General features: G+C 43.3%; 1 protein-coding gene across 1 annotated transcript; it reads left to right on the top strand.

Annotated features, from left to right (window-relative positions):
- Nucleotides 1–919: 919 nt before the first annotated feature.
- Nucleotides 920–5,721, top strand: LOC146199130 (uncharacterized). Its single transcript, XM_084592051.1, has 4 exons — nucleotides 920–926; nucleotides 1,860–2,044; nucleotides 3,218–3,733; nucleotides 5,029–5,721. Exons 1-4 carry the CDS (start codon nucleotides 920–922, stop codon nucleotides 5,719–5,721), a joined length of 1,401 nt encoding a protein of 466 aa, XP_084448177.1.
- Nucleotides 5,722–12,434: the final 6,713 nt, after the last annotated feature.

The following is a 12,434-nucleotide window of genomic DNA, read 5'->3' on the forward strand; positions in this document are numbered from 1 at the left end:
GGGTCTTACGCCCTGTGAACAAGGGCTTGACCTCATTGGCATCGAGCAATCTCCAACAATTGAGTGCAGCGTGGCAGTCATTCTCCTCTTCGTATAGAAAAGCACGCACAGCGATGTGAAACGCGATTCCTTATTTCCAAGCCACGTGCGATGTTTTTAGTTAAATTATGGCATTGGGCAGTTGTGTCAAATAATATGTCACGAAGTGGCGACAATGCCGTTATCGACAAATGCGGAGGCTTGGAATTAACTGTTTATTCGGCTGACTTGCACCCGCAAAGGAACTAAGCAATCGGAGGCGGCGATAGCAGCAAGCGTGTTCGGCTGCCGTCGATCTAAGACTGCCCGCCGTACTTGTTAACGCTCAATTTCAAGGCGGCGAAGATACATCCAGGTAAAGCTGCGAACAGTTACTATAGCATAACCTGGAACAGTGTAGAAACACGCGCGAGTGGGTAGAATCCTTCGAGACACATTTCGTTGCATCTTTCGCGCCAAAGAAAATGACAAAGTTATGTCTCGCGACAACGAGCAGGAACAAACAATGAGTTCAGGATCGACCCGTCTGCTACAATCACTGTGCCGCATGGTGGCGGCTGTCGAAAAATAAGAAATAAAGATTTGAATGGTTCGCGGCAATATGCTTGATAAAAGATAACACCGAGCGAAGGTCAGATGGAACCTTATCTCTTCGCTTCCAAGAACACTGCAAATGCCAGGTGAATGCGAAAACGCGAGTATGTGCAGTGTTACAGCAAATGCAGACTTTTCGAATGGTGCAGATAACCGGAATTGCGAAGTTATGAACCTACTAAGAGCTCATTTCAAAATTTTCATTAATTCAGGTTGAAAGCTACGCTCTTCATTTTTTTATGTTAGCTTAAACGTGCAGTAATAAATAAGCGTGTAAATGTCGACCATGTCGCGTTCGTTAAACTGACATTGCACAGTACCCACGCACCTTATGGTTCGCTTTCATGGAAAGATGACTGCCGTAACCGAGATCAAGTCAGGGACTCCCGTTTGTGTAGTCGAGCACCTTGATCAATGCTGACTACAAATTTATCATGGATAACTTAAGAGAGCCCTTACAATAATTATAAAAAAGAATGTTCCATGTTTGCTTTCACTATAGTATGCATTTTGTTTGTAAATGTTCTTGGCAAATAAAAAATACGCGTTTTGTTTCATGGACTGGAAAGCCAAATCTGTATATTCTGAGACAATAAATAATCTAATAGCATGCTAGTCACGGTAATATTAATATTAATAACTTAATGTAATAATATAGTACTTTATATGTGTTCATCCTGTTTTCTTGACTACTACGTTTGTCATCAAGTATGTATTAACGGTAACTCATCGCATACAGGTCCGTTGGAAAAGTAAAATAAAATAGAAGGCCCACAAGTGCTCTAAACGCTACGTTGCTCCTGAAAGAAAAAAAAAACTGTTTATCTAGAAAGGTGATGTTGTTGACCTTGATTTCAAAACAAATGTTTTTTTGTTTTTTAAAGTAGACAAAATTTAGCATTTAAATCGCTCGTCCTATTAACCAATAATAAAACCCTTTGTCTTCAGCGCGATCTGCTACATGACAATATTCTCGTTTAAATTTCTTTTTCGAGGAGCCAAGCAACGGATGCCTTCTCTCCTCCGTGCTACCCGTTTAAAGCGTTTGTCTACGTCACCCAGAGGGAGGAAAACGGAAGCGTGTTCCCAAAGGCCATAGTCGGCGTCCCCCCTTATTTTCAGGAACGAAACGATAGGTCATTACCCCGAGGTCAATCGCACCTCTGTACACATCTTAAACGCTGCACCGATGCTCGTTCACCGTTGAGAGGCTCATACTCTTACAGAGAAGGCACTCGTCAAGGTTCAGAACGGAAGAGGGCAATGCAACCGGCGAGCCGAACGGCATGGAGCGTTAGCTGAGCACGCCTTGGCCGATCCGTGCGAAACGCTGATGTTCCCGCTGGGCGTGGCGGTGGAAGTGGATCAAGCGACCCTGCTGCTCGAGCCTTCCACGCCTTCCGCCACATGGGTAAGAAGGAAGGCAGCGGCTTCTCCCCGCGCTGTCGCAGAGTGAAGAACAGCAGGTAGTCCGCAGCTATTGTCCTCAATCCTGACATCTCCGTGGTTCACAGAAAGGAGGGAGAACGTGGCCCTTATATAAATTCACTGAGCGCGCGCGCCAATATGGACACGTCGCAAGCGCTTCCTGGGTGGGTTACACGGCGGAGATAATGCTCCTGTGGGTGAGTAGTGCAGCACGTAGGGTCGCATGCGCGCTCCGACATGTCCATATAGCGGCCGATATGAAGCTGAATAACTATCCTCGTTTTAATGTTTGTGAAAAAGGGTTACTTTCTTATCGACATTATTTAGAGCACTTTTTATCCCGGTGAATACAGGACTTAACATGGCCATGTGCCTATTGCCGCTGATTAAAGCAATGCATGGTTCTTGTGGCGTCCAGTTTTAATGCAAGTCAAATGACTGAATTAAACTGCCTTATTTCAGGCAAGGTATATACTAAACATTGATGAACGCATTATCATTTTGGATGAGGAGATGTGCGCACTCGACGATGGTGATTCCTGCAGGCATGTCAAGAAAATTCAGGAAGGCATACAGCGATTTCTTTTGTGCAAGAAAAAGTGCATGAAGTCCTAAAGCTCTTCTGACAGATGCGCAAGCTTTGCGGATGAAATGAAATAAACTAGCTGATAGCAGAGAGCAGAGAAATAAACTGTTCGACAAACTTATGGTTCTCTGTGTTCTGGCGTGTTACTAAAAACGATGTCAACAATGTGGACAGCTACAAACTGTTCACCTATTTGTTTGCTGCTACCTATGCATTACTACTATGCATTATTTTGACATGGCACGGTCACCAGTAAACACATATATTTGTCCCGTAGGAGTAACGTCAAAAGCAAAGCCTCCGGTGTTTATTTACCCCACTGTTCTTCATGCCATTCCCTTATATTCAGAATACTTATATCCAGATAACATTTCTTATATCCAGGGGTAGTCTATAAGAAAAGTGCTTTTTCCGATTAGCTGGCTGGCTTTCATGGGATCGGGTACGAGGATGACGCGAAATAATTTATAATCTTGGCTTGCATTTGACACGCTGCTTCATTTTTTCTGAAGCCACAATATTTTGCCGCAGTATGATCTGTACAATTCCATATTTTTTTTCCCACTACAGGTACTCCTATGTTCTTGGTTAGCTCCTTGCGTGCTAGCAGGGTACCCAGAAGACTCGCTCCTCGTTCTCCCAAGAGTGTATGCAACGGTCGTACCAAGAGGTTTTCCGGCAAGGCCCCAAGGCTTTCCTGCAGTGGCACATAGAACAATCAACCTACCGCCCCCAGACTTCGCTGCTGGAACATTTCATGGAATTCCTAAGGTGCTGGAGAGGTATCCACTGCCCTTATATCCACTAGCACCGCCGGGAAGTGAAGCACGTCCGGGCGAAGTGGTTCCAGCGTCTGTGGCCCGCCCACCGCTCTTCCAGCTAGGATCACTTGGGGCACGCCAATTTCGTGACGTCGCTGGTCCTTCACCAGCCGTAGTTTCCAGATTGCCTCATCCGGGACCTGTGGTGGGTGGTTCAATCGTAGGCGGAAGACCAGCGGTGCGTACCTTCTTGCCGCGTGTGCCTGTCGTTACCAAGGTTGAAACACCTACTGTGATACCCGCTGCTTCTCCTCATCATGTTTATGTAAGTAAATGCATTATTTGCTTTAACAAGTGCAAAACGTTAGTAGGTGTTCGTCTGATGGCATTCGGCTATCAGCGAATGGTCTCATTTTTGGGCTGCTATTTTTATCATAATTTAGAATTTAATCTAGGATACATACCCTAGGCTGTAAACTACGCGACAATATATGATACTATTACGTAAATTTTCTAATTCACCTGGATTGCTACGCGACGCTATATGATACTATGACGTAAGTTTCCTAATCCACTGGGTTTATTTATTGATATAGACAGTAATTATGCATTAACATTTCAGCATCTACTTAAGCCTTACTGTAGAAGGCCGCTGCCAGTAGAATGCACATTGTCAAAAACATTGCATCCTATTCACCTTAAGAGAGCAGTGCGATAGCGGTGTATTCGAAATCCACTGCGCATGGATTGAAGTTGATGAAGACGACGACTGGTGATGCACCACGCGAGAGAGTTTCCCTCAACCATGCGGAATGCTCGGCGGAGATGATGGTGTAGTGGTTCCTGCCGTGGCCAGCGGAGCTATCTTTTCGGCCTGTTCCGCGTTTGAAACTCAGGCGCAGCGCAGTCGCGGTCATATCTAATTCAATCCTGCATATCTAACTGGTTTCACATACACAGTTACAATGATGCTTCTTTCATGTTGGATATCTGAGTGCTAGCGAGTGAATCCTTTAGGTTTATGGCTCTTAGTCTGACGGTAAGCCATTGATTGTGTGTTTGTCTGAACCCAGCTATACCTGCAGAAACTAATACAATAAACATGGTTCAACTGCGCAGAGCCTAAGTTTTGAATCAATGGCGGCACCAACAGATAAACTTCGCTGGATACTGTACGAGACTGGTATGCCATCGTCATAGCCGAATATTTAGCTTGTATAACTTCCAACCTCGTTCATTGAATTTCATGTCTTCACCTTCAATATCTATAACAATGCGCAACTGACACTAAACTGTTCTCTTTGTTCTCTTAAGCTGTGTTAAGAAGAACCAAAATTTTACCGCGCATACCACTGAGGTGCTCATTCGCCAATGTTGCCGCTATTTATCTGAAGCCAAACTTTGAACCCCCAGCCTCGAACTGATAGCGAAATGAAGCGCTACATATAGTGCAGATACTTCAGAGCTTTTCATTTTAGCTCAATCAGCAGCAATGTATTTTTGGCAATAGGCAGAAGTGAAGCAACAACACTCTTCTTCCTCAGAGTTTTGAAGCTGACCAAATATTTCGCCATTTCACGTCACTGTTCCATGTGTTATTTTTCTCTTACGCTTTCACAGCCACCGCACCCGTACAAGTTCGGCTACGAGAGCGTGGATGAGTTTGGTAATACCCAATTCCGGCACGAGACCAGCGACGCGTACAACACAAAGCACGGATCGTATGGCTACACCGATGTTTATGGCATATCTCGGCGGGTGGACTACGTGGCAGACTCTAACGGCTTCCGGGCACGAATTCGCACCAATGAGCCTGGCACGGCAACGTCAGCACCCGCCGGAGCGGTGTATGACGCGAAGCCCTTGGCTGTAAATCCCGCCGTCATCAAAGCGCATCAGGGTGACGTGGTTGTTAAAGCAGGAATTCACGGTGGAGGAACGGCCGCAGCGGGAGGAATGGCGACGTATGTTCCTTCACTCCGTCCACATACTGCCATGGCTACTCCAGCAATTGCTTTCCTTGGAGGGCTCGGTAATGAACACCGCACTGATTTTGCGCAACCTCCAGTGGTGCTGGGAGAGACTGGGACGGCTGTTCACGGTCCGCCAACTGGCGTTGTCCGTAGCTCAGGGCCCGTAGTTGTTGGCCATCCTACCCTGATCGGTGCAGGTAACGAGCCGGGGGTTGTTGCCACCAAAGTCCTAACATCTCCTGGTGTCGGAGGTCCTTACGCAACTGTGGGAGTAACCGCTCTGCAGCCACACCATCATCACCAGGCAGCGGGCCATGACTACAAAGCGAAGAGTCGCTGAACAGGATTCAGGTCACTGGAGAGATCTTTCATGCACGTCAACCACGCATGAAAATACGAAACACAACTTCTGAGCATTTACACCTTCGTGGCTGCGTGTACGTGCGTGGGCAGTCATCTTCCGTGTAGAGGGACAGAACGCCAAAACTTATATATTTTTTTCTGTGCGTATTTTAGAGGGCAACCTATTAATATCACCAAAAGAAAATATTCCTTTAATATTTTAGTTTTGTGTATTTTCAATGACGGCAATGCAACCCCGTTATCCTTTGAACGTTTATATACGAAGACTGACCAGTGCACACGGATTTCATTCTGTCACGCTTCATTGCGCAAGCATATTTCTCTACCATTATTTTGAACCATTTGATGTTTATGTGTGGAATGTTTTGTATTTATAAAATGTTACGCTGAAAAAAGAACACTATCATGTATTTTATATTTTATCATTCTGCAATGTTTTCTTTTTGCATGAAACGTTGCATTATCAGCCTCGCTTAGAAGTGTGGCGTTACATATATCTTGAAGGTTACACCGAGACTGTGTACGTTTTTGTCGGAACGTGTTCTCGGCCCCTGTAATATAGGAGCAGGTTGTTAGCTCTTTGCAAAATACATACTCTATGAGTGAATATTGATGATTGAAAGTAATAAAACTTGTCATTGTACACTCATGAAAATATGTGTAAAAATATGTATTTTCCGTATTGCCTTCTAAAAGCGCAGTCCACCCACCGAAGCGGACACCTGCAAAATTTATTTCAAACGGACCACTTGATCTCGCACCAAGTTGTTTATAATATCGTTAGGCAGTGAAAAAGTCAGTGTTACAAATGTTTTCACAATGCCTAGTGTATAAACTGAAGGTTATGGTGAAGATGGCTTTTCACCTAAAAAAAGCATTTCCCCTAAATTTTCGCTACTCCAGATGCAACAGAGCAAGAAAAAAAAAAAACAGAGAAAAACTTTGCGGCGCCTTTCGGCTGTTTGCCGTAAAATGTTGCTGTCAATTTGCCCTTGCTGTTCACTTTCTGCTGTAACCCCCTAGACGCTTTGATACTGGTGGAATTACCGAAAATGCAAAACATATCGAAACGGCCCGCGTTGGTTCGCGAGCCCTGCACTGTAACCAGGACAAGCTTGGTTGCGTGCATAGTCTATACGTATGCTCAGTGCGGTCAAAGGTGAAGAATGAACTTGAGCGGCGATCCTCCGAGGACCGACGAAACACAGCATCTATTTATTATTTCGATGCCCAGTCCTTTAGTTCTTATAGCGTCTCGTACTCGACCGAGCGGTAAGATTAACAAAATTAGAGTGGTCTTGCTAGTGCCGAGAGACATAACTTATGCGTGACTTGTAAAGCTTTTACATCCGGTTTATTCTGTGCGCTTTTTTCCTCGTTAAGTAAGATGAAGGGGCTCTTGTGAACACCGTTACTGGCCTCCCCAGACATCACTCTTGCAGAACTCTTTCGCAATTGCACAAAGGTACTTCGCGGTCGCTCCGTGCAGCACCGAAAACGAGAGAGAGAAGCCCGCACTGCGAGTAGAAGGAAAGCGAGTGTTGAGAAAGCCTGGAGCCCCGAAGAACCCAACTACCACTGCCGCTTGGCAGTGACAAAAATACAAGAGATGCTGGCCGTAGTATAAAAGCAGATAACAAATTGCTGGCATGTGCACGTTTCACAGCCGAACGAGTTGGCAGACCAACAGGCATCCAGGCAGGCTGGTAGGCAAGCGTGTAGGCAGGCAGCGGCTTAAACGTCCTTCAAATGCGAACTAAGAGAATCTGCGACTAAAACGAAAGGAATAAAAAATCTAACAGAAGTGTGGTGCGCAGGGCAGGCTCCATTCGGCAAAGGGAAAGCTCTAGCTCTTCAGTATGACACTGAGAAACCGGTCGACTGCGTTCCAGAAGGAAGAAGAGGCAACGGCAGTAAAGGAGGAGGCGACAAGAGTGTTGTTGGGGGCACTCGTTTTCTTTTGGTGTTTGTTCGATCTGTGTTCCTTGCGTCCATGCGGAATCTCGGGGCATCTGGCTGCAGTGGTCGTTGAGCGCACTATCTCTCATCGGCCTTGATTATCGACAGGTGTCTCGGTTTTCGGGTCGGCTTTTCGCGGACCAAATGACCCCACGCGCCGTCGAAAGCTTCGGTATGCGATCGGCAACTCACCGAAAATAACGTCACCTCCACAAACACCAGTGGGAACCCACGCGTGGGCTTTTTCGAGTACACTGGGAGCCAGCAGGCGTTGTTTGAAGGCCGGGCGATGGGTGCTTTGATTTGAACTGAGATCAGTACTGGATAATCATGCCAGATCGGCAGGCAGGGTTACTCCTCAACGTCAGTGTGACTAGACATACATGATTCTGCTGCCAGCTGCGAAATTAAACGAAAATGAAAGAGTGAAAGTCCGCATAAGCGTCTCCAGGGAGCAGTACAAATACGTATACTCGGTTGGTGAGAGCTTTTATGACTGCTTTAACTTGTAAAAGACATTTGTGTCCTCGAGCGTCGAAAAGCGCTTCCTTCACTTGGGCAGCTTTACCCCTATCGTTCACCTACGTCACAAATCTAAAAGTTTGACCGGGTTATCATGCCTGTTTTGAGTGAAGAATGCATGAATTGCATAACACCATAGAAAACGCCTGTTTCCCATCGCAACAACCTAACATGAAGAGGCAGGCGTCAAATACAGCTAAGTAATAACAAAATAATAATAATAATAATAATAAGAATAATAATAATAATAATAATAATAATAATAATAATAATAATAATAATAATAATAATAATAATAATAATAATAATAATAATAATAATAATAATAATAATAATAATAATAATAATAATAATAATAATAATAATAATCAATCTTTATTTACTGTGCGCAGGAACAACAATGTGGTCTTCGTGCTGCAGCACAAATAAAAAAAAGAAACAGAAACGAAAATGCACAAACATGTTTACACACACAGAGAGAACACAAAAAAAGAAATAAATAACACATGAAATGAAACTGAGACGAAAAGTATGACGAAAAAAAAAGCAATCAATGAGTAGCGTCACTTATATACACAGTCAGAGAATTGTTGAGCACATCACGAAAGAAAAAAAAAAAAAGAGCGGTAGATAGCGAGAAAAAAACAACAAATAACTGACATTGATTATAGTGATGTAGAAATATAGAAATATACATAAAATAAACAACCATTCCAGGAGCAACAAGTGCGTGGTACTTAAAACACAGGCTAGAAATACAGAATAATACAATAAAGAAATAGAATTGAACACGGGACTGCAAGATTCGAATATAAAGTTTGAAGTTGAAATATAAGTAAGAAACGAATAAAATGCAGATCAAGATACAGGCAGATTTGAACAGGAGAAAAAACAAAAAGTGAAGTAAATACAATATTTTAGGCTAGAAAGTGGGAGTTTTATAAGTACTATTTAGGAAGGTTGAGGGTCGCCGGAGAAGGGGTAGGCAGCGAACGCGATGGTTAGATGGCATCCTCGAAGCACTGCAGATGAAGTTATGTGATGGTTGGAAGATAGTGAGACCGGAAAGCGTGGCGTGACATGGTCCATAGGGTCACGAAAAGTCGGACACGACTGAACGACGGAACGACGACGACTATTTAGAATACAACGCTACGAACATCCAATATAAATGAACATAGCGCGTTTTGGAAGATGTCAAGGTGAGGACAAAAAGAGTTAAATAACCACTGCATTCTGTCCGTGGGGGATGGGAATGAAGAGACGGAGGAACATGAAATGAGCTGAATTCCTTCATGCTCTTTCGCGGAACGCGCAGTAGGATGTACTCTAAGAGCTGAGGGCACATAATGTGGCCATGAAGGAGTTTGTACAGAAAAATAATATCAACTCTGATACGACGGCAGTGAAGAGAAAGAAGATTCAGTTGGGCGCTCCTGGTGGAGCGAGAGGAGGTAGTTGCGCAAGGAAAGCGATAATGAAATATCCGTAAATTTTTTTTTTTTTTGTACTCTGTCAACCTTGTTCAAGTTCGATTTGCAAGTGCCATTCCAAACACCCGACGCGTACTCCAAGAGGACAGGTACAGTTTTAATAACAGAAGTGGAGTACGGAACTCCCTCGAAAGTCTGCAAACGAATCCGAGTGTGCGCATAGCCCGCTGAGTAATGCGTTTAGTGTGAGAGGAGAAGCTAAGGGTGCGGTCCAAAAGTACACCAAGGTCATTAATTTCATCAACCCTGTCAAACAGCACAGAATTCACAGAATAATGGTAGAGAAAGCTATGTGTTTTACGAGTAAATGAGACAAGCCTAGTTTTGGTAGAATTGAGGGTAAGTCTATTCTTCGCACACCAATCAGAAAAAGCAGATATGTCCGATTGCAACAACAAGCAATTTTGAAAAAGAGTGTATTACCTTGAATATTTTTATATCATCAGCGTACAGAAGAAACTAGGAGTTTTTGATCGCCGAGGAAACATCATTAATAAAAACGGAGAAGAGAAGCGGGCCTAGTACAGAACCTTGAGGAACACCACTGGTTGCAGGGTAAACGAAGGAAATCTCTCCATTGACACTGACAAAGCTGAAGCGGTCAAGGAGATAGTTGCGTAGGAGGGCTACGAGTGAGACTTCGACGCCAGAGAGTAGAAGCTTTTCAAGAAGTAGTGAGTAAGTAACAACGTCGAAAGCTTTGCTAATATCAAAGTACACAGTGTCAACCTGACCCCTCTGAAGGACTGCTGCAGAGGCATACGTCATAAACGTGGCTAGGTTGGTAGAAGTAGAGCACCCGACATGAAGCCATGTTGATTTGGTACTATGATATGTTTGAGATGGAAGGAAAGTACGTTGTGCAAAGCTAATTCGAAAAGCTTAGAGGTTGCACATAGAAGAGAAATCGGACGATAATTGGAAACATCAGATTTGTTTCCAGACTTGAAGACAGGAAACACGCGTGTCATTTTCCACACGCGAGGAAAGGCAGCATTTTTAAATACTTATTAAATATGGCAGTCAGTACCAGTACGAAGATATAACTGAAGGCTTTTATTATGGCGGCTGGAATGCCATCAGGTCCAGGAGACAAAGATGGTCTCAGATGCCTAAGATTCTCAGTTATAAACTCCTCGTCAAAGAGAATGAAATTAGATAGTGCACCAGATGGGAGGCAAACGGAATCACAATGTAGATGTTTATAAACGGAGGAAAAATGTTGGGCAAAACTGTCGGCAACATCCCGAATTTCCGACCCCTGAGAGTCAACTAAGCTGATACTCAAATCTGATTTAATGGAACGCGTGTGAACGTAACGCCAGAACTGACCAGGACGATTTGTGGCACTCCTCTCTAAAGAATCAAGATAGTAGTCGTAGTACCGCTTGTATAAGCGTTTGCAAATAGAAAGAAAGCGCCGAAACTCATCTGCCCAATTGTGAAACCCAGGGCGTTTCGTTTTACAATGGGCCCGTTCCTTGAGTTTTAACGCCGTTATTAGTTCCCTTGAAAAGAAGGAAGAAAACTTCCAACGCGTAGGAGTATGCAAAAGTATGTACCGACGCATACCATGAATAACTAATTATTATTATTATTATTATTATTATTATTATTATTATTATTATTATTATTATTATTATTATTATTATTATTATTATTATTATTATTATTATTATTATTATTATTATTATTATTATTAAACTAAGTAATAAGTTTTCACTGCAGGGAATTCGAGTGCACTACACTTTATCCCAGACTAAGAGACGGCAAATACCTACAAGTACCCCCCGTACGTTTCGTCCCTTATATGGCTCCCACAATAGGACGAAGTACGAACTAGATTGATCAGACCCCTTGAAGCTGCTTTACAGCATCCGCTTGTAGTGACCATTTCCGGTAGACACTGTTCGCTTGTTTAGAAAAGACAGGTAAGGATACGCTTATTGCACACTTTGTTAATACGGTTATTGAATTGTTTTCGGCTTCTAATTTGTGTTATGTCCCTAACACGACCTAAAAATGGCACATAAGTTATTGTCACTGAAAATACAGCTTCAGTAGTTTCTGTAACCAAAGTGGCAGCCCTAAATTCAGAAACCAGACTAACAATTTTAAACATCACATATAATTTGGACTGAGAACGAATGCTCCTATGAAAGTGGATACCACTGACGGGGCCACCAGTTTTGTGATGCTAACTGTAATATACAAAACGCTAGGTATCGAATTACCAGAGATCATTTTTTTTATTCAATTATTAAATTTTAGAATCCAGACCTAGAACGCGCAAAGCAAGTAATGCACTGCCGTAAAAGGCTTCAAAAGGCGGGGGCCTTTCTACGACAAACCGATTACGACGTTTTCATTATTTTCCCGCCCAGTGCAGAAATCTGGTATTTCAAATTTGCTGAAAGGACTCAAAATATTTACTATAAGATAATGTAATGTTTTTAGCACCCAAGCTTCAATGCTAGCGGTCAAGATGAATCTTAAGGTTTGAATTTTGAGGTTTATTATATCTTGCACGGCAGCCTTCAGCTGACATTGTTGCGTACGAGGTCGCTTATTCTGCAGGATGCTGTCAGATGAGTGAAAGAAAAGAGTTAAAACGAACATTGCAACGAAAGTGACAATTAAGGCATTACAGGAACAAGATCTCTGCGTATTTCTCCATTTTAAGCGTGAATACTTGGTTGCACTTCAAACACAGGCC

Source organism: Amblyomma maculatum, chromosome 2 (genome assembly GCF_055883805.1).
Source record: "Amblyomma maculatum isolate TAMU_Amacu chromosome 2, ASM5588380v1, whole genome shotgun sequence".
NCBI classification, from domain to species: Eukaryota; Metazoa; Arthropoda; class Arachnida; order Ixodida; family Ixodidae; genus Amblyomma; species Amblyomma maculatum.

Excerpts from the sequence above, each read along its gene's own strand:
- LOC146199130 (XM_084592051.1), top strand. Across the intron at positions 2,045-3,217 it reads CCACGCCTTCCGCCACATGG|GTACTCCTATGTTCTTGGTT; the intron begins GTAAGAAGGAAG and ends TTCCCACTACAG. Across the intron at positions 3,734-5,028 it reads CTTCTCCTCATCATGTTTAT|CCACCGCACCCGTACAAGTT; the intron begins GTAAGTAAATGC and ends ACGCTTTCACAG.